The sequence below is a fragment of the Lotus japonicus genome, chromosome 2 (assembly GCF_012489685.1).
Source record: "Lotus japonicus ecotype B-129 chromosome 2, LjGifu_v1.2".
NCBI lineage: Eukaryota > Viridiplantae > Streptophyta > Magnoliopsida > Fabales > Fabaceae > Lotus > Lotus japonicus.
Genome location: NC_080042.1, coordinates 50053300 through 50080052, shown reverse-complemented (window position 1 = coordinate 50080052; position 26753 = coordinate 50053300). Strand labels below are relative to the sequence as shown.

The following is a 26753-nucleotide window of genomic DNA, read 5'->3' as shown; positions in this document are numbered from 1 at the left end:
TTTTAAGTGACGTGCTAGAATTGTAAATTTGTAATGCGCAACAATTTTGAAAATGCTACTTAAAGTTTTGGGCTAAAAGCAAATAAAGCACAAATGAAATATAAACTTATTATTTTAAACGGATATATAGTTCCCTTACTTATACGATACTCAACCTAGTCATTTTCATCCAATATGATAGACAACTTAAAAACGTATGGAGGTGTTGCCTACCAGTTTAAAATCTTTATTAAGATTTGTGAAAGGTTCTCATCAACACTACCGTCTTTTTTGTTACATTTTTCAAATATGTTTTATTATTCCTATATGAAAATATATTATGTTTATTCTCTTAATTTTAGAGAGATAGCCCGTGGGTTGATTGAGTTACATCAGCAGGACAAAATTTATGGTAACTTGTGTATGAAACATGTTTTAGTGACTCAATTCGGCACAGGTTGAACGGGAAAATTATGTGGTTTTGGCACTATCAAAGAACCTATTTCTTAAGAGGAAAAGAAAAATGCACTAGAAAATGAAAAACAAAGAGATATGTTCCATCTAGGTTCAATTTTCTTCGAGTGCATCACACACATATACTATAATCCTCCTGAGGGATATAAGTTGCCGAACAAAAAAACGATTTGAAATTTCCAAAATAAAACACTATGAAGCCAAGGACCCGTCATTGGGATTATTGGAAAGCAAGGATAAACCAAGGTAAATTAGGTAGAAACGAATCATAAATTGTTTCATTGTAATTGTCCATATAATCTTACCTATTTTTCATTTGTGTAAGCAGGCTTAAAGTAGTGGATGTTATGAAGCATCCAATTTTTTTGTAGCCTCAATCTTCAACGCACATACAGAACATCGTTTTGTACTTTGTAGACCAGCTGAGACAAACAGGTTCATATTTCTTTCGGTCAGAAAATACGTTCCTTTACCATTATGTCTCTGAGAAATTAATCTAAGAACTCATCATTTTGTAATTCATCAAAAGAGAAAGGATTTGAAAGGTACCTTGAAGAAAGGAAAAAAACTTATGTTTCTTTTCTTTTAAAAAAGATTATTTAGGATTGACAGAAGCTACAACATTAGCATGCAACACCGCCAATGACAACATCTTAGAAGTTAAAAAAGATTGTATCAGTAATAATGACACTATGTCTATAAAGGCCTTGCCCCCCATAAATCTAAAACATTAATCTTTCTTTTTCCGGGTGCCCGTATGCTAAACCATAAAATAGAAATATTGAAAGTACCTATTGATTCTCACGAGGTCAATATTATTGGTACTTCGACACCGAAGGCTTGTTCAGAAGCACTAGCAGGCCAGTGTTTTTCTTCCATTTATGCCAAAAGGTTTCAGCACTATTCATATCTAACTTCGTTAGAAAACTCTACGAACAGTCACATTTAAACCCGGAAATATATATAAAATGAAGAGTTAAATATTCTTTTAGTCCCTGAACTATAGCGAAAGTTTGGTTTCCATCCCTCAATTAATTTTTTGATGGTTTCTATCCCTTTACTTATTAAACCGTTTGATTTTTGTCTTTGGACCATGTTGACCGCTGATGTGTGTTGCCAGCGTGTGGGTGACTGCTGACGTGGCAGTAAATCAGCCGGCTTTTTTTTTTTAATTAACGAAATTAAAATTTTCATTTTTTTATTCCATATTTTCTTTATTTTTTACCCCAAATCAATTTGGCAAGGGTTCTTCAGAAAATCAGAATCAATCAAGCAAGTAAAAACCTAAACTTTCTCATTGTTGATCATCCTCCTCAAAGACCCATCACCTCCATAGATCTTTATCACCACCCAACCTTCGATCACAAGCTCCAAGGAAACAAATCCAGAAAACAAAGATAAATCAAACCCCGAAGTCCAAGATTAAATACAAAATCAAACCCCCAATTCCTCTTATGCGTGATTCATTTTCAATCCCAAAAGATGTACAAAGAGGAAAAGAAAAGAAAAAGAGGATCTGGAAAGCAAATATACAGGGGATGAAGAGAAAAAACAGAGATGAACTATGGCTATGTCCAGATCTAAAATCCATAACCCTCTGCAGAAGAAGAAAACTCATAACCCTCTGCAAAATTAAAATTGATGAAGATGTTGTCTTCGATCTGGTGAGAACCACCACCAATTTCTCACCCTCTTCCATCATCATCAACCTGAGCTATCGTCCTCCCCTGCCGCAAGACCCATTCACAGTGATTGAGTAGATAACCACCCTTCTCCTTTATTTCCCTTCCATATCCATAAACCCAAATTTGGAATGAAGAAGATGAAGGTATGTGCGACCACCGCCGTGCGACCCAGGTCCAACCCCATCAAAACCCACACCGCCCTTATCTCCTTCGACCTACTTTCCCTTGATGGTGACCCTGCTTAGCCCCCAAGCCGCCGTCGATATGTGGTTTTCTCCCTCTATCTCGCACCTCGCTCGCTACCTTCCTCTGTCGTCGTCTCTCTCGCTCTCTTCTTCCCTCCCCTCTAACGGTTTCTCTTTCCCCCTCTCCACCACCACAATTGGCTTCAGCGAGCGTGAGCGTGAGCGTGGATGCGTGATGATGAAACGATGATGAAATGTGATGAGCTGTTTGTGAGCGTGCGTGATGATGAAACGGTGATGAGGATAAATTTTCTTTTAGTTTTTTCAGTGTTTAATTTTCTGGTAGATTTGAAGATAATGATGGGGATGATAGTGTATTTTGAATTTTATAAAATATTTCTGGTGGAATAAAAAAAATTCCAATTGTATAGCTAATAATACATGTAATATAAAAAAATGAAAACTGGCTAAATTTACTGACATGTCAGCAGTTACCTACACGCTGGCAGCACACATCAGTGGTCAAAATGGTCAAAGGATAAAAATCAAACGGTTTAATAAGTAAAGGGACATAAGCCATCAAAAAATTAATTGAGGGACAGAAACCAAATTTTAGCTATAATTCAGGGACCAAAAGAATATTTAACCCTAAAATGAATGGTTTAACTTATGATGCAAAGTTATAGCTTTATAAACGGCATAGGAAAAGAAATGGCTTGGAGCCTTTTCAATAAAAATCACATATTAAAAGTAGAGGCCGGGCCTATAAACTGCTCACCAAAGTACCCAAGCGTATATAAGCAATAGCTTGGAGCCTTTTCAACACAAACTAGAATTGTAAAAAAATTTCAACACAACATAATGTTTAAGTAGCAACAATTAACAAATAAATGAATAAAAATCAAAGAACAAAGGTCAGTTCATATGGTTATAGATCAGTGTAGGTGAACATTGTAAGAATTCAGAAAAAAAATATCAAAAGGAGATGATGCTTCACAGAATAAAACTGAATATGCAAAGACTATAAACTCTCAGGACGATCCTAACAGTGAAGGAGCTTATTTCTATTCGGATGGTCATACGTGGCAAGCCTCTAAAATGCCAAAGTCAATTGCCACTGGCCTATTACCTTTTCATTTCTTAGTTCATGACCTTGAAATTAAGATCATCTCAACATGGCGTCGACCTAAAAGGTCAAGGTGAGAAATGTAAGGAAAAACTGGTGGATGACTTTTGCTTTTATTTTATATTTGTTTTCAGGTCGGAACACTTTATGATGACTTTTGTAAATACTTTTCTAAGAAGGTCCTCAGACTGTTTATGGAAGTCTATACGGTTATCAAAACATATATCAGTCAAGAATCACAAATTAAGAGATTCTTTGATGATAGTACATCTTGAGTATAGTACATTTTAAGTGACGTGCTAGAATTGTAAATTTGTAATGCGCAACAATTTTGAAAATGCTACTTAAAGTTTTGGGCTAAAAGCAAATAAAGCACAAATGAAATATAAACTTATTATTTTAAACGGATATATAGTTCCCTTACTTATATGTTACTCAACCTAGTCATTTTCATCAAATATGATATACAACTTAAAAACGTATGGAGGTGTTGCCTACCAGTTTAAAATCTTTATTAAGATTTGTGAAAGGTTCTCATCAACACTACCGTCCTTTTTGTTACATTTTTCAAATATGTTTTATTATTCCTATATGAAAATATATTATGTTTATTCTCTTAATTTTAGAGAGATAGCCCGTGGGTTGATTGAGTTGCATCAGCAGGACAAAATTTATGGTAACTTGTGTATGAAACATGTTTTAGTGACTCAATTCGGCACAGGTTGAACGGGAAAATTATGTGGTTTTGGCACTATCAAAGAACCTATTTCTTAAGAGGAAAAGAAAAATGCACTAGAAAATGAAAAACAAAGAGATATGTTCCATCTAGGTTCAATTTTCTTCGAGTGCATCACACACATATACTATAATCCTCCTGAGGGATATAAGTTGCCGAACAAAAAAACGATTTGAAATTTCCAAAATAAAACACTATGAAGCCAAGGACCCGTCATTGGGATTATTGGAAAGCAAGGATAAACCAAGGTAAATTAGGTAGAAACGAATCATAAATTGTTTCATTGTAATTGTCTATATAATCTTACCTATTTTTCATTTGTGTAAGCAGGCTTAAAGTAGTGGATGTTATGAAGCATCCAATTTTTTTGTAGCCTCAATCTTCAACGCACATACAGAAAATTGTTTTGTACTTTGTAGACCAGCTGAGACAAACAGGTTCATATTTCTTTTGGTCAGAAAATACGTTCCTTTACCATTATGTCTCTGAGAAATTAATCTAAGAACTCATCATTTTGTAATTCATCAAAAGAGAAAGGATTTGAAAGGTACCTTGAAGAAAGGAAAAAAACTTATGTTTCTTTTCTTTTAAAAAAGATTATTTTGGATTGACAGAAGCTACAACATTAGCATGAAACACCGCCAATGACAACATCTTAGAAGTTAAAAAAGATTGTATCAGTAATAATGACACTATGTCTATAAAGGCCTTGCCCCCCATAAATCTAAAACATTAATCTTTCTTTTTCCGGGTGCCCGTATGCTAAACCATAAAATAGAAATATTGAAAGTACCTATTGATTCTCACGAGGTCAATATTATTGGTACTTCGACACTGTGGACTTGTTCAGAAGCACTAGCAGACCAGTGTTTTTCTTCCATTTATGCCAAAAGGTTTCACCACTATTCATATCTAACTTAGTTAGAAAACTCTATAAACAGTCACATTTAAACCCGGAAATATATATAAAATGAATGGTTTAACTTATGATGCAAAGTTATAGCTTTATAAACGGCTTAGGAAAAGAAATGGCTTGGAGCCTTTTCAATAAAAATCACATATTGAAAGTAGAGGCAAGGCCTATAAACTGCTCACCAAAGTACCCAAGCGTCTGTAAGCAATAGCTTGGAGCCTTTTCAACACAAACTAGAATTGTAAAAAAATTTCAACACAACATAATGTTTAAGTAGCAACAATTAACAAATAAATGAATAAAAATCAAAGAACAAAGGTCAATTCATATGGTTATAGATCAGTGTAGGTGAACATTGTAAGAATTCAGAAAAAAAAATATCAAAAGGAGATGATGCTTCACAGAATAAAACTGAATATGCAAAGACTATAAACTCTCAGGACGATCCTAACAGTGAAGGAACTTATTTCTTTTCGGATGTTCATACGTGGCAAGCCTCCAAAATGCCAAAGTCAATTGCCACTGGCCTATTCCCTTTTCCTTTCTTTGTTCATGGCCTTGAAATTAAGATCATCTCAACATGTCGTCGACCCAAAAGGTCAAGGTGAGAAATGTAAGGAAAAACTAGTGGATGACTTTTGATTTTATTTTATATTTGTTTTCAGGTCGGAACCCTTTATGTTGAATTTTATAAATACTTTTCTAAGAAGGTCCCAGGGCTGTTTATGGAAGTCTATACGGTTATCAAAACGTATATCAGTCAAGAATCACAATTAAGAGATTCTTCGATGATAGTACATCTTGATGATAGTACATTTTAAGTGATGTGCAGGAATTGTAAATTTGTAGTGCGCAACAATTTTGAAAATGCTACTTAAAGTTTTGGGCTAAAAGCAAATAACACACAAATGAAATATAAACTTATTATTTAAAACGGATATATAAGTCCCTTACTTATATGTTACTCAACCTAGTTATTTTCATCCAATATGATTGACAACTTAAAAACGTATGGAGGTGTTGCCTACCAGTTTAAAATCTTTATTAAGATTTGTGAAAGATTCTCATCAACACTACCGTCCTTTTTGTTACATTTTTCAAATATGTTTTATTATTCCTATATGAAAATATATTATGTTTATTCTCTTAATTTTAGAGAGATAGCTCGTGGGTTGATTGAGTTACATAAGCATTACGTAATTTATGGTAACTTGTGTATCAAACATGTCTTAGTGACTCAATTCGGCACAGGTTTAACGGGAAAATTATGTGGTTCTGGCACAACCAAAGAACCAATTTCTCAAGAGGAAAAGGAAAATGGACTAGAAAATGAAAACGATAGGTTTCATCTAGGTTCATTTTTTTTTTCGAGTGCATCACACATGTATACTATAATTCTCCTGAGGGATATAAGTTGCCGAGAAAAAAACGATTTGAAATTTCCAAAATAAAACACTTTGAAGCCAAGGTCCCGTTATTGGGCTTATGGGAAAGCATGGATAAACCAAGGTAAATTAGGTAGATACGAATCATAAATTGTTTCATTGTAATTGTCTATATTATCTTACCTAGTTTTCATTTGTGTATTTCTTTCTGTCAGGTTCATATTTCTTTCTGTCAGAAAATACGTTCCTTTACCATTATGTTTCTGAAAAATTCATCTAAGAAACTCATCATTTTGTAATTCATCAAAAGAGAAAGGATTTGAAAGTTACCTTGAAGAAAGGAAAGCAACTTCTGTTTCCTTTCTTTTAAAAAAGATTATTTAGGTTTGACAGAAGCTACAACATTAGCATGAAACACTGCCAATGACACCATTTGGGAAGTTAAAAAAGATTGTATCAGACACTATGTCTATAAAGGTCTTGCCCCCCATAAATCTAAAACATTAATCTTTCTTTTTCCGGTTGCTTGTATGCTAAATCATAAAATACAAACATCGAAAGTACTTATGGATTCTCACGAGGTCAATGCTATTGGTACTTCGACACTGAAGGCTAGCTTGTTTAGAAGCACTAGCAGACCAGTGTTTTTCTTCCATTTATGCCAAAACGTTTTACCACTACTCATATCTAACTTAGTTAGACAAACTCTATGAACAGTCACATTTAAACCCATAAATATATACAAAATGAATGTCGTAGCTTATGATACAAAGTTATAGCCTTATAACCGGCATAGGAAAAGAAATGGCTTGGAGCCTTTTCAATAAAAATCACATTTTGAAAGTAGAGGGCAGGGCCTATATACTGCTCACCAAAGTACCCAAGCATATGTAAGCTATAGCTTGGAGTCTTTTCAACACAAACTAGAATTGTAAAAAAATTTCAACACAACATAATGTTTAAGTAGCAACAATTAACAAATAAATGAATAAAAATCAATGAACAAAGATCAATTCATATGGTTATAGATCAGTGTAGGTGAACATTGTAAGAATTCAGAAAAAAATATCAAAAGGAGATGATGCTTCACAGAATAAAACAGAATATGCAAAGACTATAAACTCTCAGGATAATCCTAACGGTGAAGGAGCTTATTTCTCTTCGGATGGTCATACGTGGCAAGTCTCCAAAATTTATGAAGTCGCTACATTTACCCGCCAAAAGTCTTTTAGAATCTCCTTCTAGTCCATATGTTTTCATGGTTAGAATGTTTAAAATAAATCAACAAATATCAAACTGAAGGTGTTGTACTACCTGTTGCAGGTGACAATTTTGTTGTAGTCCCAATCTTCAACCCACATACAACACATCCTTTTGTACTTTGTAGACCAGTTGACACAAACAAGTTCATATTTGTTTCTGTCAGAAAATAGGTTCCTTTACCATTATGTCCTTGATAAATTCATCTAGGAAACTCATCATATTGTAATTCATCAAAAGAGCAAGGAGTTGAAAGGTACCTTGCAGAAAGGAAAGCAACTTCTGTTTCCTTTCTTTTACAAAAGATTTATTAGGCTTGAAAAAAGCTACAACATTAGCATGAAACCCTGCCAATTGCATCATCTGTGAAGTTAAAAAGATAATATCTATAACAATGACACTATGTCAATAAAGGCCTTGCACCCCATAAATCTCAAACATTAATCTTTCTTTTTAAGGGTGCTCGTATGCTAGATTTTAAAAAACAAATACTGAAAGTACTTATGGATTATCTCTAGGTCAATGTTATAGCCTGCCTAGGAGAAGCAATAGGTTGCAACCTTTTCAATATAAACCGCATTTGGACCGTAGAGGCAGAGCCTAAAAAATGCTCACCAAAGTACACAACTTCCAACACAAACTAGAATTGTATAAAAATTCCACAATTTTAGTCCCCCAACTAATTTAATTACACGGATGGTTCCTGACTTTGCTTCTCGTCTGCAATGTTGGTCCTATCGTTTATTGGTTAATGGAGGAGGCTTACGTGGATGTCCAATTGGAGGGAGAAAGAAGGACTAAAGAGAGAGGGAAGCACGTGAGTTGCACGTGAGACCTGCAACAGTCAACTTCTACCCTCTTCCTCCTTAAAAAATAGAGCACCGTGAGGAAGATGTTTCGAAGCTTAAGATTTAGCGAAAAAGGAAGAGATAAAGAACGAACGAGTCCCTAGAGGCGAGGAAGAAGGTTGAATCAATTGCTGGTCTCTTTCTCTCTCAAATTCAACTTCCACATCAGCTAACTGACTATCCACGTAAACCTCCTCCATTAACAAACAAACGGTAGGACCAACGTTGCACACTACCAGCAAAGTCAGGGACCATCTGTGTAATTAAATTAGGTGGAGGACTTAAATCATGAAATTGATAAACGTCAGGGACCAAAGTTGCAATTAAGCCATTATCAAATAAATGAATAAATCTCAATTAACAAAAATCAGTTCATATGGTTATATATCATAGTAGGTGATGGATTCCGAAGAAAAAAAATATCAAAAGGAGATGATGCTTCAGATAATAAAACTGAATATTGAAAGATAATGAACTCTCATGATGATCCTAACAGTGAAGGAGCTCATTCCTCTTCAGATGATCATACGTGGCAAGCAGCTAAAATGCCAAAGTCAATTGGCACTGGTCTGTCCCTTTTTGAATTCTTTGTTCATGGCCTTGGAAGATCATCTCAACATGGTGTCGACCCAAAAGGTGATTTCTCACCATCAAGGTGAGAAATGTAAGGAAGAATTGTTGCATGGTTCAGTGACAATGTTGAACATCTGTGGTATCACAAGATAGCCCATAACCCCAAAAAATAATTGTTTACTTCAAATTAATCCATAACCCTCAATTAACTGCAGATAAAATAAGGATTTAAATTTTTTAGGGAGAATATTGCGGAAAGGACTTGGTTATGACAATTAAAAAATTGGCGGACTACATGTGTCTAAAATATTATATAGGGATCAAAATTGTACACTGACCAAGAAGATCAAAGAGCAAATAAACCAAAATAAAATTGTTACTAATCTTACATATGATTAATGTGAGTAACTTTCTATCATATGGGATACTTGCTGAAAAGTAAACAAAAATGCATCGTCCAAGAATAGCACTGCGTTGAGCTCTGGAAAGATTTCAGGCTGAGGCAGGTAGAAGAAGAGGTGGTTCAAGATAGACAAATACTTTGGATTCTGAAACTTCAGGTTTGAATCAGAAGTTGCTTGATGAGCCTTGAAATAATAATCTATCATAGCTGGGAAGCCAGCTGCTTAAGCACAGGACTGTAACTTGAATTCAACTATGTAAAGTTTTCTAAACTAGAATGGTTGCCTACTTGCCTTGCCCAGTGGATTCACCAAAAACCACATTCTCAATGCAGCATAATTGATCCTATTCAGTAAAAATGTGAAAAACATGTTCCAATGCATCCTGCAAATTCATTAGAACAATATTGGTATAAGCAAGTTATGTCAATAGGAAAAGTACCATTGTCATTATATTGGAAGTGCACAGTATTCTCCAGAATTATAGCTTTACACTTGTGATTGATTTTCAGACGGCAATGGCAATGATAAGAACATATTTGTTAATTGGTAATGTAAAGTCACTCTGGGAATACATATTTTGGATGGACAATGACCATTTAATGGAACTTCTACATGTGGCAAATGGCAATTCAACACAGCCGTGGCATCATGCCTTTTGGCACCAATGTTGTCAGACTTGCGAGTTAACTCGCTGACTCGGTAGACTCGCGAGTCTGCATAGGGAAAACGGGTGGACTCGCTGCTAGACTCGTTTTCTGGCAAGACTCGGTCAGACTCGGTAGACTCGTGAGTAATGACCGAGTCACCGAGTCAAAGTTTTTTTTTTAATTAAAAATCCCAAATTTATAAAAAATCCCCAAAACTGAACCTAATTTTAGATTTCTTTCTCGCGTTCCTCTCCTCTCTCGCGTGTTCTTCTTCCACAGTCAAGGGTGCGCGCCGCCGCCGCCGTCCAAGGCTGCGCGCCGTCTCGCATCTCCTTCTTTCTCCATCCCTGTTCGTGTTCTTCTTTTGGGTAAGCAAGCTTCTCTGTTCGTGTTCTTTCCCTGTCCCTGTTTGTTTGTTTTTTTTCCCATCTCCTTCTTCCTTCCCGGTTTGCTTTCATCTCCTTCTTCTTTGTTTGCAATTTGCTTTGCTTCTGTTCCTTGTTCCCTGTTTGTTCGCTTTCATCTCCTTATAATTATATTATATGTTTGTATTTATTCTTCATGTGACAGGGTTATACTTAGTAAATTTTCATTTCTGGTAGACTCGAGTCTCGTCGAGTCTACGAGTCGAGTCTACCTACCCAAAACGAGTCTGCTTAGACTCACGAGTCTGACAACCTTGTTTGGCACATCCAACCACCACAACCAAGGAGCTAATAGCTATTAACTTCTTCCTCAAGCTGATTTATGTGAAACATTAATCAAACAACAACATAAGGATTCTATCAAACAGCCCAAAAACTGAATTATTATTGAAAAGTAAAGTGCACTGTCTTTAGTTCAGAACAACTTGTAACATCAAAAAGTAAAAATATCATACATCTATAAGTCAGAAGTAGTTGGACATATAAATGAATCAAAAAACAAACTTGTGCCTTCTGCTTCGAACTTGCTGCATTCAAAACCTAAACAACTAGAAAAGAAAACGAAATCAGTTTAAGTTTGAATGATGAGAGGGAAAGAGCATCATCGATGAGCAACGATTCGCGTACCATTCTGATTGTGCTTACTCGGATTTTAGCAACAGTCGGGGAAGAGCAACTCGGAAGCTTTGGTCGGGTGCGAGATTGAACCACTGGTGGCAGAAGAGAGTGAAGCGCGATGGAGCCAGTAGCAAAGCAAGCGGCGAAGCAAGCAGACAAGGGGAGGAACAGAACAATTGCACGTGCGTTGTGTGTTTTGAGCGGGAAATCAGAAGCAAGGTTTTGGAAATAGGAGATGGTGCGTAGGTCTGTATAACTACCATCCACGTTTCAAAAATGTTGCTAGGCAATATGATGTTGCAAAAACAAAATTGTTAGAGCATCTCCAATGCAAGGTTCTTAGTTCTTATTTTTAAGTTAACAATTAAGAACTGAGTTCTTGAAGTGGATGACGTGAAGTTCTTAATTCTTAAAAATAAGAATTCTTATATAAGAAGTTTTACCTTTTTAGTTCTTAGCATAAAAAAATAATTTTTTTCTCTCATTCATTTACTTTAAATATTGAATTAGCATTAAATTTAAATCAAAATTATATGGAAATAAAAAAATATTACTATTGAGTTTGAAACACCCACAAAGTTGAAAACAGGAAAAAAATTAAGATGCATTTTGTGGCGGTTTTAAACCGCCACAACACATAGGTGTCTAAGGTGTTTTTCATTGTAGAGTGGTCCATTTTTAACATGCCTAGCAAGTGGCACACCTAACTGAAAAAACAATACTAACGTCAGAAAAAAAAAACAACTGACGAGTTGAAGGGGAAAATCTAAGTCACGAGATAAAAATGATGAGGAGGAAATGAGAAGATAAGTTAACTTGTTTTTGCATAGGGCTGTTATTTTCAATAAACTCTACAGTTCAAATAAATATTTTTCTATCTATATATTAAATTCAAAATTAATTATTGACTTAAAATATATATAATTTAATGTTTATATATTAAATCTTATTTCAAATATACAATATGAATCTTTTTTTTTCCTAAAACCATTATATATTTTTCAAAAAGAAATCAAACAATTATTCTCCCAAAACATTAAACAGATATACCGTCAAAAAAAAAAAATATAAGCCAGATATACCACATATTTACAAAAGCACCTATTTACAAACCCGTTTAGGGTTTAACGATATCACCCATAGGCATAGCAGCAAGCGCTTCAAGTTTCAACCACAGTGCAAAACATAAACGTAAGTCCTCCCTTAAAATTCCCCAAAGACCCTGAGTAATTTCATAGGGATAATTGGTTGATCAGCGAGTCACTATTCTGATTTAAGAAACTGAAATTCTTGTTGAATAGAATGCAGTTAGTCCTGTGATCAGTGATTTTTGAATTTGCATTCATCTCAGAGAAGGTAACATGGATGATAGGATTAGCAGTTTACCGGAGGAACTCATCTGTCACATACTCTCTTTTCTCCCAACGAAGCAAGTCGTCGCAACAAGCGCTCTCTCAAAGAATTGGAAATCACTGTGGCGTTCAGTCCCCACCTTCTATTATATCGGTAATTTTCGAAGAATACAAGAAGGCTTTGTACAGACAGTGAATGCTTTTATCCACTCACGAGATCTCCACCAACCCATTCATAAATTCTGCCTCACATTTATGTCTAGTGGTGATGATCATTCTACTTGTATTAGAGAATGGGTTAATGCTGTAATGCAACGTAGAGTTCAGCACCTCGAACTTTCCATCTCTGTAGGATATCCTATGAAACCCGCCAACAACATATTTCCTACCATCTTCACTTGCCGTACTCTTGTGATTCTCAAATTGCATTTTATAGACGTGAAACTGCTTTCCACAGTGGATCTTCCCTCCCTTAAAGTTCTGCATTTGATTTTATTAGATAGTGGATGTCTCGCCCCGCTGCTTTCGGGATGTCCTGTTCTTGAGGATTTCCAAGTAATGGGGCCTTATAACTATTTTGCTAAAACGGAGTTTAAAACCTTACCCAAGTTGGTCAGAGCAGATATTTTTACGTGGAATACAAATTTTTTGCTGGCGGTTAACAATATGGAGTTTTTGCGAATACATCGGGTATTGTGGTTTGTCCATTGTTCTTCTTTATTCGTAAGGAAAATATGATTTTTTATTTTATTTCTTGCTAATGTAACTCATGCAGATGAAGATGAAGGATATACGCCCTGATGGTGAAGGCACATGCCGCTACGTCTTCCCCAAATTTCAAAATTTGACCCATATTGAACTTAACTGCGTCCACTATATTAGTGATTGGTTGCAGTTAGTGGAATTGCTCAAGCATTGCCCCAAGCTTCAAGTTCTTGTCATTAAACAGGTTTTCTTCCAGAGGCTTATGATGATTTCTATTTATTGTTGTCACTTCTTTACATGTTCAAATTTATTTATTTTGTGTTTATTGCTAGAAATCACGTAAAAAAATATTAGAGATGGTCCAGAGGGATGGGCTCATAGAAATTGAAGTAGGAGATTGGCAATACCCGCCTCCCGGATGTACTCTATTATGCCTAAAAAGATGTTATCTTGATTACTATAGCGGCACCAAACGCGAGTTTCAATTTGCAAGATATATTATGCAGAATGGAAGATCTTTAGAGAGTATGACAATATGCATTGGTACCGATCTAAAAGATCATGAAAAGATGTCAGAAAAACTATCCTCATGCACCAGAAGCTCTGCAACTTGTAAGCTTTCCATTAAATACTATCAAACTAGTTTTGGTAGCTTCACTACAGAAGTAGTTTCTTAATTTCTTCCTAGTACCTAGGTTCAAGGATATGAACCTTGTCTTAATTTTCAAATTAGTTGAACTTGTTCTTTTTTGATGATGGTTAATTGTAATGTTGAGATATAGTACTTTAAATGGTGATTTAATTTGAACCTCCATGATAGGTTGGTCTAAGTTCTCTCCCAAAAAGAAGCAACACATGCAAAACATATCACATTTAGTTGAATCGAAATCTCGATCGAGGGATTCAGATAACTACTTTTTATATACCACTGCGATTGGCACCCCTTGGGTGCTCTCTACACATTTGTGAGTAGATTAACAAATTTCTGGATTTAGGGTGATGTTTGTTTGTTTGAACATGCAAATGTATGTACGGACCTCTCGATGCGTTCAGACAACTCTCGGTTCTGAATCTTGAGCCCAAATTGATGGCCCTAATGCAAGATTCAGCAATCGATCGACCAAGTGAAGGTTGAGATTTTCAATTTTGTACAGAGAACAGGGTCATGGTTCATATTTTCCAGTGTCTCGATCTCTTCCTCTTTATGTTCTCTCCGATCTGGGTTGGGATTTTTTGGGTTTGGGGTTTATGGTTTAGGGTTTTTCATCATGGCTGGGATTATGGTTCGATTCTCTCCCCTTTTGGTGAAAATGGGGATGTTGTTAAGAAATGGGAAGAAAAAAGGAGAGGCCAAAGGGACGAAGAAGGAAGATGGAAGAATAGAGGAAGAACAAGTTTTGGGGTTTGAGAGGAAGGAGGAGTTCTACGGTGGAGGGTTGGGGATGAGTTTGGAACGTGGAATGGTGGGGGTTTGGTGGGAGTGGTGGAGGGAGGCGAGTGAATGGGTTGGGGTTTTGGATTTTTTATTTTAAGGGACGGTGGGGATGAAGATGGATATGGTGGGGATGAAAATGATGCAGATGATGGAGGTGATGGGGATGAAGGAGATTGGAGTGTGAGTGGGTTTGAGAGGATTGATTTTTTTATTTTTTGGATTTTTCTGGAGTTTATGTTGAAGATGATGATGAAGAAGTTTGAAGATGATGAAGATGTTAGAAGAAGATGAAGAATGTTCTAGGTTTTTAATTTTTTATTAATTTTTTTTTTTTGGATTTTAATTTTTTATGAGTATTTAATAAGTTGTGGAATTAAAAAAAAGACTAGGATATATAAAAATCCACGTGGACATGATGACATGATAAAATTTATGACACATAGGCTGTAAACACCCGTAGGAACTTATTTTAATTAAAAAAAAATTCCAGATCCCAAATCGATTTTTTTTCAGGTACTTATTTTTGTTCGCCATACAATTCTAAAGACCTTCATAGTATTTAAGCCTTCTTTTATTTATCAAACATTTTTATAATTTGTTTGTCTCAAGAGGTTGATGAACAATTGAACCATCCCAATTGAATCCTTTCCCAGCCATACATGTTAATTTGTTTTCTATGATGACAACTTACATTCATGTATGGAATAGGAATTGAGATTCGAGTGTTAGTAGTATATAATATTAACACAAGTTCTAAAAATGACTAGGATAATAATGGTGTTTTTTTTTTTGGTACAGAAGAAGATAGAAGTTTAAAAGAAAAAGAATTTTTTTAACTCAAGCAAAAAAGGAATTAAGAATTTAAGATACTTTATTTTTAAAAGAAAACGAAAAAATATTTGACATGGCATCCTAGTGGCACACACCGTACAATCCACGCAATTAATTAAGTACACATGTCTGTTAGCAATTAGACAGAAGGACTTAATTGTCACAAAATAATCTTTCATGTACCAAAATTGCTCATTTTAAACAAAGGAAATTCAAATTACACATCGGCCTAACTTTAGGGAAGAAAAGTGCAATTAAACCTATACATCATTATCTTATCGGGGTGCTTTGCCAGATTTGAAAAGCATTAATTTTTCAAAAATTTCCTTACTTTACTGTGTACTATCGTTTAACCACCAAGGATTTCAAACAACATCATATGAGAATAAAGATGAAGCATCTGAATCATCAAACGTCTATGATGGCGGACACAGACATAAACCAACACTCAGCGAAGAGATTAAACTCCAATGGGGATTTGGATCCTCTGCATCCAACTTCTCTTCATCCCCTCTTCATCCAAAATCTGAGCCATCGTTTTTAAATTTTAAAGGTGATGATTAATTCATGTTTTCTCTCTCTTCTTAAATTGATTCAAGCCTTTAAATACAATTCATTTTTTTTTCCTCTTCTTAAATTGATCCAAGCCTTTAAATTTCAAAATCAATGGCTCAGATTTGGATGGAAAGAGGATGGAGGGAACATGGATGGAGAGGATCCAAACCCCTCCAATGGTTGGCACCAATGCACCCAATTCCGAAGCTCGAGGAAAATAGAACGAAGCCTATTGAACAAACCAAGACTCGGAAAAGAGATTAACCACCAGTATATACAAATAAATGACCCCCAAACATGTAAACAAAACAAAATAATACAAATCTGAAGCTGCAATGCGACGACGGTGACGCAGTTGACCGTTGAGAATTGTATTTAGTCTTTCTAGTTTCCGGATAATTTAGGGATGGCAATGGGTAGGGTCTGGGTAGGGTATTATAGTACACATTCCCATAACCGCGTTTTAAAAAATTACCCGTAACCGTCTCCATACCTGCGTGGGTAGCAACTTGAATGTCCGTCCCCGTACCCTTTGGGTACCTATATGCCCGTACCCATACCCATTACCCACAATTTAGCTAACCAAAATATATTTTTCACTATTTTTGTTAATAGAAAACAAAAAATACAACTAACTTTTTAAATAAAAAACACTAATATAAATACAAAAGATTATCTACGTAACAAATAAAATCATTCAACTAAGAATATATTTTTTAGAACGAATAAACAAGAAAGATATAATTTAATTTTTAATTTTGGATTTATAATATAGTCCTAAAGTTGTAGGTTATTAACTTACTAATTTTAAAAATAAGTGGGAGTAAATTAGCAATAATTATGAATACTTTAAATAGTCACATATTTCTTAAAATAATTAAGTTTGAAAGCTATAGGTTAAGTTGATTTGTTCATATAATAATAATAATAATAATAATAATAATAATAATAATAATAATAATAATAATAATAATATGTGTGTGCGGGTATGGGGCGGGTTGGGTACTATAGTATCCATACCCGCACCCATACCCATTACTTTTTGCGGGTAATTACTCATACCCAACCTCATACCCATCTAGCGGGTTTTTACCCTACTTATAGTGGATATTTTTTACGGGTACCCTATGGGTCCAAGACCCATTACCATCCTAGGTAATTGACAAGACCGGTGGTGAAAGTAGAAGGCACATTATCTGAGTGTGGTCCTATTGATACAGCATTATCCTCAATGTCATCATAACCTGTTCAAGGATTCAAGGTATGACTACTGTTTTTCCTTTGAATAAAAGCTCAGAGGTAGAATGACTAATCTCAGCACATAACCAATGAGTAGTAACGGTGAAAAGAACTAAACACTTACAATTTGATTGTTTCCATCCCAATATGAGCTTTTCCCGGTCAAATACAACATGGTAACCCGTCATAAAGTTTTCTGCAATAGACATACAAAATCGAGGAATAAGCAATTATCATATACATTTAGTTGCCAGTTCTTAGTTCTGACATGTATCTCGAAAAAAGCTGAAATTGATCAATTTTAGTTACTTAGCAAGGAAACTAACCCGAACATGACATTAGCTTCAATATGGTGATTATCGCCATCCGTAAAGTGCAGAACGTCCTCCACTAGTATTCCTGACGTAGACGTTTCGGCAGAGGCATAAGAGACCATGTAAGGGCAGTTGCTGAATGCCCCATGGCATTGGTTGTGGTTCATACACAAACTACTGTTACAAGTGACCTTTTTGCTTGTGGAAGATCTACTAGGACTATACGTACTAAGGTCAAAATCCTGCAATGTGGATTTTCATTCAGAAACAAAACAATAGCAGCATAAATTTACAACATAATAATCATCTCATCAAAGATACTCCGGTACTCATCAGAGCTTACTGAACCATAGGCTGTGCTATCCAAGGATGCACATCTGACACAATCACAGGGTACCCAGAACAGGTCACTTCCTGTATCAAGCGCCACCATGAACTTCACACCCGGTGTCCCTAATTGAACAGTTGCATAATGCAAACTGCACAACAGACAGAGATGTCAAGATTCAATTCAATCCAATCAATAAAAAAATAATCCACAAAATTTTGTCTAATAATCCAACAAGAAAGAAGGGCTAAACGCCAACCACTTGTGATTTCGTTTTCTTAGAGCAATGTTTCAAGCTGAGAAGCCATTACCAACAGCATCAAAAAGACCGAAGAATCCGCAAGGCAACACAACTCAACCAACCAGAGCCTACAGGTATATTAATGACTGAGAATAAAAACAAAGGGAATCGTACATACAATCCTAGCGAATTGATGCGGAAGGTGGAGGAGTTCCCGCCGGAGAAAGAGAGTCTGGTGCGGTCGCGGTCGGCCAACTCAGCGTAGTACTCACAGTTCCCTTTTTCTAGGGTTTCGGTAGCGGAGTGGCACCACTTCTTGACGGGCTCAGAGTAGCGGTGGTACATGGTGAAGGTGTAGATTTGGCCGTGGCAGCACCCACAAACGGAGAGCAAGAAAAGGAAAATCGTAATCATCCTGCATAAACTGAGCATTTTCTTCAACCCACAGGAGAAAGATTTGAAAAGCATAAATCAGTGAGCGGTGATGTGATGAGAGGTGTGGGATGAAGATTTTGAACTGAAACACTGGTGTTGGTGTTGTGACTCTGTGTTTGATGAGTAAATGTTATTTGGCTCCAATTTGAAAAGATCAGGGGTGGTTAATGTTATTTGGCTCCAATCTAAATCTAAATAGTATATAAAAGAGAACCTAAAAGATGGCAAGTTTTGACACTTGGCAAGCAATGAAGGAGGTTTCTACTATTTTTTTATGATTAAAAAAAATCAAAAAGAAAATATTATTACCACTTTTGGAAACTTTAAAGGGGCTCAGTTGAAATTTGTAATTTTAGTTGAGAGTATACATGTAATAGACCACCTTATTTGTTTATATTTTAAATTATTTTAATCAGTTTAATGTCTAATATTAATGAATAATCAACTTTTGTCTCTCATCATCACTTTATGGACCAATCATATTTTTTCGGAAAAACAATTGAAACAATTATTTTGGCCATTTCAAAAACCACCTCATTCATGACCAATTACCACTTTTGGAAACTTCAAAGTAGGGATGGCAGAGAAGCCCGAACCCATGGGCACCCGACCCGACCCGATTTCTTGGGTGAAAACCCGAGTTAAATGGGTTCGGGTTCGGGTTTTACCCGATCACTTTCGGGTTCGGGTTTGGGTTTGGCCAAACCCGCACCCGAACCCTACCCGAACCCGGATCTGTATAAGTGAAACCTAAGTATTCTGCTTGTGCAGTACAATATATGCAGCATCTTGCATATTAATTTAACAGTAACATGGCAATTACAATGTTACATTACATAATATAGCTCTCTTCACAGTCTTTTTCAGGTCGGGTTTCCGAGTTCAACTGTTTGTTTGAGGTTGTGTGCGGGTGTGGGTACGGGTCGGGTGAACCCGAAACCCAATGGGTTCGGGTGTGGGTTTAAGTTCACCACCCATTTCGGGTTCGGGTGCGGGTGCGGGTGTGGGTTTTTGATTTCGGGTTTGGGTTTGGGTTTGGCAAAACCCGCACCCTACCCGACCCATTGCCATCCCTACTTCAAAGGGGCTCAGTTGAAATTTGTAATTTTAGTTGAGGGTATACATGTAATAGACCACCTTATTTGTTTATATTTTAAATTATTTTAATCAGTTTAATGTCTAATATTAATGAATAATCAACTTTTGTCTCTCATCATCACTTTATGGACCAATCATATTTTTTCGGAAAAACAATTGAAACAATTATTTTGGCCATTTCAAAAACCACCTCATTCATGACCAATCAGATTTAATCTAAGTTAAGTCACACTTAAATCCTCTTTATGCTTTCTATTTTTTTTCAACGTAATTAAGTCTTACTATTATAGGGAAGTTGTGCAGAATAAATTTTGAATGCAATCATTTGGGGAGTACTTGATTAAATTATTTAGAGTTGTCAAAGCAAAGTATTTCACCCCTTTCAACCTTTTTCGAAAAGGTATAGAGAAAATAATTTGGGAAATGTTGCTTCAGATTAATTGGACTCAAGCCCCAACAATAAATTAAATCTATTTTCATCTCTTCTATGTTATTACTAGTATGTATACCCGTGCCGATGCACGGGGGACATATTTCAAAGTATATATTAATTTACTTTTAATATATAGAATTATTTATTTTATTTAAATGAAAAGTAAATGTAAGTATTATTTTTTATTTGATTAATTTTTTATGATATAATAAATTGTATTATTTTCGTTTTCATATCTCCAAATAAGTTTACACAATTTACAACTTATAAAATTGATAGAAAATATGGATTGCATATTAAATTACATTTTTTTACACTATATCATTGTGATTTCCTAAACTATAAATAAATACGGATGGGTAAAAAAATTTAAAGAATGCAATAATAATTCTCTTATATAAAATACTATAATATATTTATCAAAAAGCAAGAACATTTAACTAAAAATCGCAACAGATATCTTAGGTGGAAAAACACAACATTCCAGTAAAGCATACAAAATTGTTGGATTTAAAATCTAATATATCTAATTAGAAAAATAAAAAACACAATTGCAAATTTTCAATAATTGACTTTTGGTTGGAGAATTTTTTCACAAAGTTGATTCGTTAATTACTCCAACATAAATAACGTGTGGATTATGTTTATGAATTTAAAACCAAACAGAATGATTCTCTGTAAGGTTATTCGCTTTGATGAATTCTTTCTACCCCTTCTTCAAGGTGCACTCAGACTCTCTCCTTGAGTTCCAAAACAATTCAAAGTAAAATCTCATGTTTTTCTAATCTCGCAGAACCAATTGTAATGCTTTTGTATATCTTTTTTTTTTGCTACATATGACTCGTACGGTCGTGTTCTATTTGTTGGGTTCTTTTTTTTTTGTCAAACTTTGTTGGGCTCTTTAATATGTCTAATAGCTCTTATAATTTGAGCTAACACTCAAAGGATGAATTTCCCCCTATTGCTACACATACATTACTCCTAAATATGATTAAAAAGTCTATAAAAAGTTTAAAAATTATATTAAAACATTTTCTATTAGTTTCAACTTGAAGGTATTTTCATACTAAATGTTTCTCTTCGTATCAACCTTTTTTTATACCCAAATAAATTTTGACTATATATTTTTTTTTATCTCCGTGTGGCAAATTGTTCTCTCTCTCTCTCTCTCTCTCTCTCTCTCTCTCTCTCTCTCTCTCTCTCTCTCTCTCTCTCTCTCTCTCTCTCTCTCTCTCTCTCTCTCTCATACCCTAACAAATTTTGACTATATATTTTCTATCTCCGTGTGACAAATTGTTCTCTCTCTCTCTTTGTATAAAGGACTTTTTATTCAAACAACTTGTTGATTTGGAAGCTGAATTAATCTATGTTGTGAGATTGTTATGTTGATTGGAAGCTTAAAAAACTTGAATTTATCGACTGAATAATTTATTTTACTTTCTCATCAAAAAACCTAAACATAAAAAAACCTATATATGTTAATTTATTATAATTGTCGTCAAAATTTCATATATATATATATATATATATATATAAGCTTATGAAAATATTTATAAAATTATATTTTTTTTTGTTATTTTCAACTTGAAAATATTTTAATATAAATGTTCTTTGCCGTGGAATTTATATTTTCATAATCAAATTAAAATGATTTTGTATATCTACTCTTAAAATTATTTAAAAGCATAGAAAAAGTACTAAAATTTTATTAAAACATTTTCTATTAGTTTCAATTTAAAGTATTTTCATGCAAAATGTTCTTCATGTAGGAACTTTGTACTATATAATTAATAAATATAGACTAAATATATTAATTCTTCTCTAATCCCTCGTGGGAGCCCTTTCACCACAATCAAATTATAATGCTTCTGTATATGTACTCCTAAATTATTTAAAAAGTATGAAAAATTTACTAAAATTTTATTAAAATATTTTCTATTAGTTTCAACTTAAAAGTATTTTCATGCAAATTAATCCTCATGCAGGAGCTTTTTACTATATAATTAATAAATATAGAGTAAATATGTTTATTCTTCCCTAATTTTTCGTGGGAGCCCTACATTCCCAATCAAATAAAAATACTTATGTATATTTACTCTTAAATTATTTAAAAAGTATGAGCAAATTACTAAATTATAACAAAGCATTTTCTATTAGTTTCAACTTGAAAGTACTTTCATGCAAAATGTTCCTCAAGTAGGAGCTTTTTACTATATAATTAATAAATATAGACTAAATATGTTTATTTTTCTCTATATCCCTGTGGCAGCCCTATATTCACATCAAATTATAACTCTTATGTATATCTACTCTTACCAATTATTTAAAAATTATGAGAAAGGTACTAAAATTATAACAAAACATTTTCCATTTGGTTTCAACTTGAAATCACTTTCATGCAAAATGTTCCTCCTCGTATGAGTTTTTTAATATGTAATTTAAACATAAATAAATATAACTAAAAATGTCCTTCCCTCTTGCTTCCCAATTTTCACAATTAAATTATAATGCTTCTATATATATTCCCTTAAAATCATTTAAAACTTCTGAAAATAGCATATAACATAAACTTGAGTAGAAAATTTTATCGAAAATGGCTGATAGATACTGTGGAAAATAGCACGACATATTTATCATATTTTTATATATTTTTACTTCTAAGAATATTTAATTATAACTCCACCATATGAATTAGCAAAAGAAGATATTTCTTTATAAATTCTTGAAAGCAATAACAATAATTAAAAGTTCTTTCCGGTCAAAACTGGAAGAAATTTTAAAATTAGAATAATTATTCCTAATTTCCTATGCTGAAATAGTTACAAAACTGTCAAATTTTAATTTTTATTGTTTATTTGAAATTAATAAAAAAAGTTAGTATTTCAGTTAACATAAATATTTTACCAGCTGATTAATGGATCAATGTCTCAATACGCTCGTATACAAACAATGTTTTATTTATATAATTTAATTGAAAAACTTTGTATCTTCTTAATCTTTATTCTCAAAGATGTGATTAATACATCATTTTATTCTTAAAAAAAATATTTAGTATCAAAAATTCATATTTTTATATATATTTTATTTACTATGTAACTTATAGATATGTAGAACTAAATCCAATTCGTAAAATTTAAGGGGAAGAGATAATGAGCTAAAGTCAATCTAAGTGAATCATGATAAATGCATCCATTCTCTACATGGATACATTTTTAATGAATAGAGATATATTATATTAACTTTCTGATACATAGGAATAAGGAAAAGGCATGTTTTAACCTCCAAATATAATTGAATGACAAAGCAGCACCTTAACCAAATACTACATAGTACTCTTTGTATGTTTTTTCCTCCTTCTTTATCATGTTTCAAAAACTGGAAGATAGACAATGCTTCCCTTCAGATAGAAAGATGTTTCTTTTTAATGAAGTCACCAACCTCTACATATTCATGTTTTCTTTAAAGTAACAGAACTCTGAAAATTTATTTCTCAAGTTTATCGAAAACACTTACAGAAAGCCTTAACAAAAAACATGCATCATGGAAGATCAATGCATTAAAAAAGAGATGACAATGCTTCAATTTTTAACATTTTTTTCTAGTTCATTTTCTCTATCCAAAATTATTTCTCCCTATGACTTCATATGCCCAAAAGCTCTTCCTTCCTTCTACTATTTCGTTGAAGAAATCATCGAGTTTCCTTGATGTAGTTTCAAAGCAGGTCTTCACGTTATCAAATCATGTCAAACCTGTCCAAGCTGTGCGCATTACCTACGAAAAATAGTAGTATTAAATGCAAATGAAAATCTAATTACTTTCAGCCAAAGAAACAGCCTGGAGCTATTCACAATTTTTAAGTAAGTAAAATACAATTTCAATCCTCTCCTCCCTTTTCTATCTTCCCTAGTCAAATAATTTTTTCCTCTTTAATGGTTCATCCAAGTGAAAATCTAATTACATTCACTATCATGTACCTCTCTTTCCCACTTCCCTGATGAGTTATGACCCTAAATCCCATCTTCTAGAGCAACTATCATAATTACTACTACTATTATTAAAGTTTTAAAAACAAATGATCAACATTGAAGTGCATACTTTTAGACACGACAAACTGTATTTTATTTCATTGGAAAATTTTGTTATCTAAGTCATAAAATTAATTTTTCTTAAACATTTCGGTTGAATCAACTTTGTCTTCCTTCAGAGTGAACCTTATCCAAATGCTGGCCACAAATTTTGAGATCATCCTCCTACTATTCCAGCAGCTCACCCATAGCCTTTAGTAGTTCTTCAATATTCTCCTCTGAAAGTTGTTGTAGCTTTCCCTGCATTCCAAACAAAAACAAACACACAACAACAAATAGAGAATAACTTTAGACACCCAATTAAAAGAAAACCATAACATAACCCAAAAAACATAAGGGTCTAGGCAACACGACACAAAAAAATAATTAGAAATTCAAAATCTTGGCAACACTGAAGACCCAAGAGCCAAAAATTGAAACATAAAAGGTGAAATAACATTCCACATAAACATAGATGCGTTTTCCATCCCACACTCTGGTTACTTGATTTGTTTCTTTCCTGCATAAGCTTTGTTCCTCTTTGCTGTCATTGTTGTTTTTCTTTGTTTTCGGGCTCTGTTTGCCCTGCTTCTTGATGTCTCTTTCTTCTGTTTTTCTTTCTTACTTGTCTACAGTTGTATTATAATACTATGGGAGGCACCCCTTGCCCTTTAACTCAAGTATTTGGCTTACCAAAAAAAACATAACAACCATAGTAACATTCCATAGCCTGATCATTTTAGCTCGTATCATATAGACCAATTATCACCAAGCTACTTATAATGCCTAGCAGTATCATACTCAGTGTGAATGACTCTTTTTCCACCCCACTAAATAGCATCATCACAATCTGAATCAAAGTGTAGTTCAACTTCAGAAACACATTTTTTTTGTTCTATTTCATGAACAGTAGATATAAAATGAAACTTCAGGTTTTGGAATACTCAAATGAAACAATGATCACTATGTGATGAACACCTTTGCCAACTCCACTGAAAGTTTCACTTGTGCCACAACAATGAAAAATTATAGTTAAATAAAACTCAATTTCACCATTAAACATTAAAAGAAAATGACTATAGTTAATTTAAATATGTCCTTCATTTGTGGTTCAGCTCTACACATAAGCCTAAGTTATTCCTAAATACATTCATATTTGAAGTAAACGTTGCAGTTTATAACACACCTTGTATATGAAAGTACTAAAATAGTAAATACTAAAATGAGGGGAAATGGTGTCACCAAGTCCTGTCAAGAATTTCATTTGCAACGAACAGAGAGACTTCAAAGCATTTCAAATACATGTCCCTAATACAAAAGAATGAGAACCTGGATGCACATGATCATAAGAGAAATTCAATTTAACGGTAAGCAACAGAAGCATAGTACTAAGAAATGAATTGGAATTGTATAAAAGGACAGAGTAGAGTAGTACTACCACCCACACACTATGTGGTTATCCATTAAGAGGTGGATCAGGTTTTCAAAAGGCTCCAACATAACCGATAACCCCATGCCTGCAACAATGCATACCAAGCCAATGAAGTGAGAAACAAAAGCATCCATCACAAAAGAAAACTGATAAAAAATATAACTGTAAAATCCAAGAAAATCTTTTCCATAGGGCTTCAATTTTACCTTGTCAAGATTTCTTATCTTTTGGGTTAGAAACCTATTCATTGAGTTATATGACTTCTAGCCTCATCTAAAATTGCAAGTAAAAAAATATTAGATACTCTTATATCATCTTAGATCAGAAAAAATGTTTTTCTACTATATCATATTGCCTCTTTTATTAGAACTAATTTAGTAATTAGAGATAGTGCTGCTGACCTCCGAGTAATTGATCATATAAGAACATTCTCAGCCTAAAGGCCTCACATACGTGTCCTTTCTTCAAGAGAAGTACCTGTGATATCAAAATACAGAAGCATAGCCTTGAGATATGAAATAAAATGTTACAAAACAGCAAAAGAGAAACAAAATTACAGTTGCAAATGGCTAAATGAAGAAATCAAAATGATACAGTTCCCAAAATGGGCATAAAAACGTTATCTTTAATTGGATTAAGTAGAAATAACAGCATGCAAGCGCAGCATAGAGAAGAAATTAAAAAACCAACTACCTGGCAAGAGAAAGAGCAAAATCAATGCAGGTAGCGTCGGTGGCTAGTCGCATCGCGAGACAACAACCTAGATTCAAAACGGAGAAACGATTAGAAGAAAAGGAGTTAAAGCAGAAAGGGGCGAAATCAGAAATAAGAAAAACGCCTGAGTGAAAACGTGAGAGAGAAAGGGACTCTGACGTCGTACATGTGAAGAACAAACGGGGTTTTAAATACAACCACGATATATGTGATGTAGTTAATGAGCGTGAGATTTTTCGATTTTAAATGTTTATTTAAATTTTTGAGATAACCACTTGTTCATTGGTTAGTTTCCTTTCAATTTGCCAGATACATTGAA

At 34.1% G+C, this 26753-nt stretch overlaps 2 protein-coding genes across 2 annotated transcripts; one reads left to right on the top strand and one right to left on the bottom strand.

Moving 5' to 3' along the window:
- Positions 1 to 9061: 9061 nt before the first annotated feature.
- On the top strand, positions 9062 to 13420 carry LOC130736563 (F-box/FBD/LRR-repeat protein At5g22700-like). The gene is made up of 2 exons (XM_057588380.1): positions 9062 to 9246; positions 12610 to 13420. The coding sequence occupies exons 1-2, from the start codon at positions 9062 to 9064 to the stop codon at positions 13346 to 13348; spliced, it is 924 nt and encodes a 307-aa protein (XP_057444363.1). The 3' UTR covers positions 13349 to 13420.
- A 3859-nt stretch (positions 13421 to 17279) lies between these two features.
- Positions 17280 to 18766, bottom strand: LOC130736561 (aspartyl protease family protein 1-like). The gene is made up of 5 exons (XM_057588379.1): positions 18437 to 18766; positions 18033 to 18168; positions 17685 to 17931; positions 17500 to 17571; positions 17280 to 17380 (listed from the first exon to the last, which is right to left on the bottom strand). Exons 1-5 carry the CDS (start codon positions 18724 to 18726, stop codon positions 17280 to 17282), a joined length of 846 nt encoding a protein of 281 aa, XP_057444362.1. The 5' UTR covers positions 18727 to 18766.
- Positions 18767 to 26753: the final 7987 nt, after the last annotated feature.

Excerpts from the sequence above, each read along its gene's own strand:
- LOC130736563 (XM_057588380.1), top strand. The coding sequence starts at position 9,062 with ATGAACTCTCATGATGATCCTAACAGTGAAGGAGCTCATTCCTCTTCA. Across the intron at positions 9,247-12,609 it reads GGTGATTTCTCACCATCAAG|AGAAGGTAACATGGATGATA; the intron begins GTGAGAAATGTA and ends CATTCATCTCAG.
- LOC130736561 (XM_057588379.1), bottom strand. The coding sequence starts at position 18,726 with ATGCTTTTCAAATCTTTCTCCTGTGGGTTGAAGAAAATGCTCAGTTTA. Across the intron at positions 17,932-18,032 it reads ATAGCACAGCCTATGGTTCA|GATTTTGACCTTAGTACGTA; the intron begins GTAAGCTCTGAT and ends TCCACATTGCAG. Across the intron at positions 17,381-17,499 it reads GGGATGGAAACAATCAAATT|GTTATGATGACATTGAGGAT; the intron begins GTAAGTGTTTAG and ends ATCCTTGAACAG.